This window comes from Lycorma delicatula, chromosome 7 (genome assembly GCF_047948215.1).
Source record: "Lycorma delicatula isolate Av1 chromosome 7, ASM4794821v1, whole genome shotgun sequence".
Taxonomy (NCBI): Eukaryota; Metazoa; Arthropoda; class Insecta; order Hemiptera; family Fulgoridae; genus Lycorma; species Lycorma delicatula.
Genome location: NC_134461.1, coordinates 53,183,770 through 53,187,348, shown reverse-complemented (window position 1 = coordinate 53,187,348; position 3,579 = coordinate 53,183,770). Strand labels below are relative to the sequence as shown.

Here is a 3,579-nt window from a genome sequence, read left to right as displayed (position 1 = left end):
AACGGGAGACACGTACAACTATGTTACAGTCAGCTGTAAGTGTACCGCACCGCGGTTATTACGTCATATCGTGACGTTACATTGGTGGTTTCCATGGTGATGAGCAACGGGCCTTCACCAACCAGCTGACGGTTAGCGCTAGGTCGGGCGCAGTGCAGTCTGTGTCCGACTCTCGGAGCAGTAGTTATGTTATGTCTACATTGATCGAAGATTTCAAGGTCTTATTTTTAACCCAATTCAGGTCCGACGAGACGACAGCGTTATGGAAACATGGCGGGTTGTAGAAGAAACGTGGTTTTGCTATAATTACTTAATTTATTTATAAGAAATTTTGTAATAGACAAAATATTTACATGGATAATTAATTAGTTTTTTATATTTGTGAAATGGATAAGTATTTCTGATATAATAAACAAACATGTCAAAGTGTCAGTGCAAAAACAACCCGGCAAATTCTCCAGGTCAGTACTACCCTTATGTTTAAAACAAAATTTTATTTATTAATTTATTTACTATTAAAATGTTTTTACGAATGAAAATATACAAAGGAATCAATATTCTTACTCAGAAGTTGTTATAAAAAAAATAGTAACAACAATTATTTATTTTTATGTATATAAATTAGGCCTAACAACAGTTTTTTGTGTTATCAGAATGTCCCTTAAATTTTCATATATTGAAAATAATGTTTCAGGATATGAAAAACGTAATGTTTACATTTTATAGGAAAAATAATTTTCATACAATTTAATTGTTTTCTTTTAATAAACTTTTTTTGGAATTTCAGTTGCACACGTGTGTAATATTACTTCATTGCGCTTTTCTTTGTTGGCTTTCTTTCAAATTATAATAAAACTCAATTCTACTAAGGGCGTCACCTTAAATCTCTATAACTGCTCGTTTACATTTATTACATGTTTATACTGGCATGCGTAAAACAATACAGGTCTGTTCAATTTTACAAATTAAAACAATTTTTCTGTAAAAATAAAGTTACTTTTATAAATCATTTAAAAATATTAAGTGTAAAGTTTTGATGGTTTTTACTCTTCGATAATAAGCTGTTTTTTTATTAGATAAAATTTTGTAAGTAGGCTTATCTTATGATTTTTTATACTAAGGGAACTCTTAGCACTTCGATTTAATCATAAAAATGCTGATTGGTTTTAGCGGTGTGTATTTATTTGATTATAATTAAAATTAATGATATTTTTTATTGATAAAAAGATAAGATTAATTTTAAATTAAAGAATTTTCAATACTTTCATATTTCATTGGTAAATAAAAATTATTACTCTAATTATTGATTGAAAGAAACACTCCCGGTTTTTCATTGAAATTTGAAACGCCGAAAGCTAATTTATTATCATTTTACTCTACACCTTAGTTTCATTTTTTACATTGAGTCTTTATGACGCTAAATTTTTTTTTTTAGCGCCCTAGAGACGCTTCAGAAGAAATGAGATAAATTTTAACATCTCTTTTCTTTCATCTCAATCGTCATCTCAGGACAGTTAATATCTCTGAATAATCTTCATTATTTTTTTGAAATTCTATTTATGGAGCTCTGTTTACTATTAATGAATTATTTACTTTTTCGTAATATTTCGTATTCGTTTGTATATTAATTTAACTGTTCAAATTTCGACGAGAATTATTATTTTTTAAATAGAAAACGTAATCTCGTTAAGAAAGAAAATTAATTAGAGTTAGGTCATCAAGAGAGAAACCGGAATATTCATTAACTTCCTGTTGTTTTGCTAGTATTTTCTTTCTTATTTATTGTAATTGTATTTATTTAAGATAATGTATAAGTATTTTGACCAGTAAGATGAGATAATTGTATCGATTGGTAAAATGTGAACCCGATTCATAGTTTCTAACACGCGGCACAATAATATATTTGATAGCTTTAGCAAACATAAATTTTATAAAAATATACTTATATCGTAATCTATATTAAGAACTGTAGCCGTTCTACTTATGCGCAAGCAAGTAGAAACCATAATATCCGAAGTTTATTATTCATAAATGGTCTACAATTCGATAAAAGTAAATTGATTTTAGTTGGACTAACTAGAGTGTAATTACTAGTAGGAAATTGGTTTCATTTTTTCAGAGTAAATCTCTTCTTCCTGTAATACTTTAGTGAAAGCCTATACTTCAAGTTTATAGCCGTATGTTTTGATGTCACACATATAAAGATCAGTCTTCAGTTTTATTTGTACATTTTTTATATGATCAGGTTGTAGGCAATTAATATAGAAAAATCTATTAACTTGTTAACTTGCATTTGTACCTTTATTCAGGTAATTTTTGTAATACTTACCAAAAATAAGAGTTTTTTTTTATCAAACCATATTATTTCTATTAGTTTATTAACTTTAGTAAACTGAGTGATTCTAGACGATCTGTAATGAGTCACGAATCGCTCACTAAAATGCTCATTTTCAGTTACAATAAGCAACCCGTGTTTGGCTTATCAGGTAATATGAGGAATATAACAGTTAACCCGTTGTCTTCATCACTAATCGAAATATATCTGTTCGCCGAAATGCAGGTGATATTCAGTCATACAAGTGACGACTTCACGATATTCATCAGAGAGACTGGTTATTTAATAACACTACTCTGAAGTATTTTTTTTGTATCTCAGATGCTTTAAATTTAACAGAGACCGTGAACATGCAGAAAATTTATCATTAAGTTCGTCTAACGTGAAACGCCGGATCTCATTAAGATATCTGTCAATCTGTTCTTTCAGCTGTTCAGTAATGAGATTATTAGGTCATCCTGAGCATTGCTTGTCGCGAACATATGTTCTCCCTGCCGTAAATAAATAATATACATTGCATTTTTACCGTATACGGTAGTAATTTTACGATGAATTTCCACAAGACGAACATCTCTTGTGCATTCAAAAAATGTATGATCGATCGTACCTCACAGTCAGCGGATTTTCAATTTTTTTATTCATTATAAATAAACACGTGCAGAATCACTCCGAGTCACAGTACATCTACGAAATTTTTGTATAGCGGTAGCAGAACAATTGAGACCAGCTGAGCTTGACCCATTGATTTGAGTAAATCTGTGCGCATGCGATGCACAAACGATTCTTACTTTCCGTACGAATCGTAGTACAGAGTGTTCAAAAACTGAAGCAACCTTAGGGAAGAATGTTTTCTTCTTTTGATGCTGGTTCAAGTAAGGAAAATGGGTTACACAATGAAGCAGAGAGTATTCATTGTTTCCCAATACATTAGATATGTCAGTTATGTCTAGACCCATGTCAATGCCTTCACAGAAAAGTGTGGTGTGGATGCATCAAACAAGTTCTCCATCAAGCGGCTGTACGACAAGTTCCAAGAGACAGGGAAAATGTGGCAGGTGCAGCCAAAAGTGGTCGACAAAAAATGCTAACAGGAACGTTGATCGACTTGCAAGATGCATATTCTGTTAGTCCCGAGAAGTCTGTACGACGTCTATCTAGCCATTCTGGTCTCCGTTGGTAGTATCCACACGGTATTACGCAAGTGTTTAAAGATACATCCGTTAGAATTCGTGTTGTTCACGAGT

General features: G+C 31.4%; 1 protein-coding gene across 4 annotated transcripts in view; it reads left to right on the top strand.

Moving 5' to 3' along the window:
* Positions 1-136: 136 nt before the first annotated feature.
* The window catches only part of hrm (solute carrier family 16 member hermes), a 180,744-nt gene continuing 177,301 nt past the window's right edge, over positions 137-3,579 (top strand). For 3 of the 4 annotated variants that reach the window (XM_075372182.1, XM_075372179.1, XM_075372183.1), the window contains exon 1: positions 138-461. In XM_075372182.1, coding sequence (XP_075228297.1) covers positions 419-461 — 43 coding nt within the window. In that variant the 5' untranslated portion in view covers positions 138-418. Of the gene's footprint in view, positions 462-3,579 lie in introns of all 4 variants that reach the window. The other variant, XM_075372181.1, reaches the window with a different exon arrangement.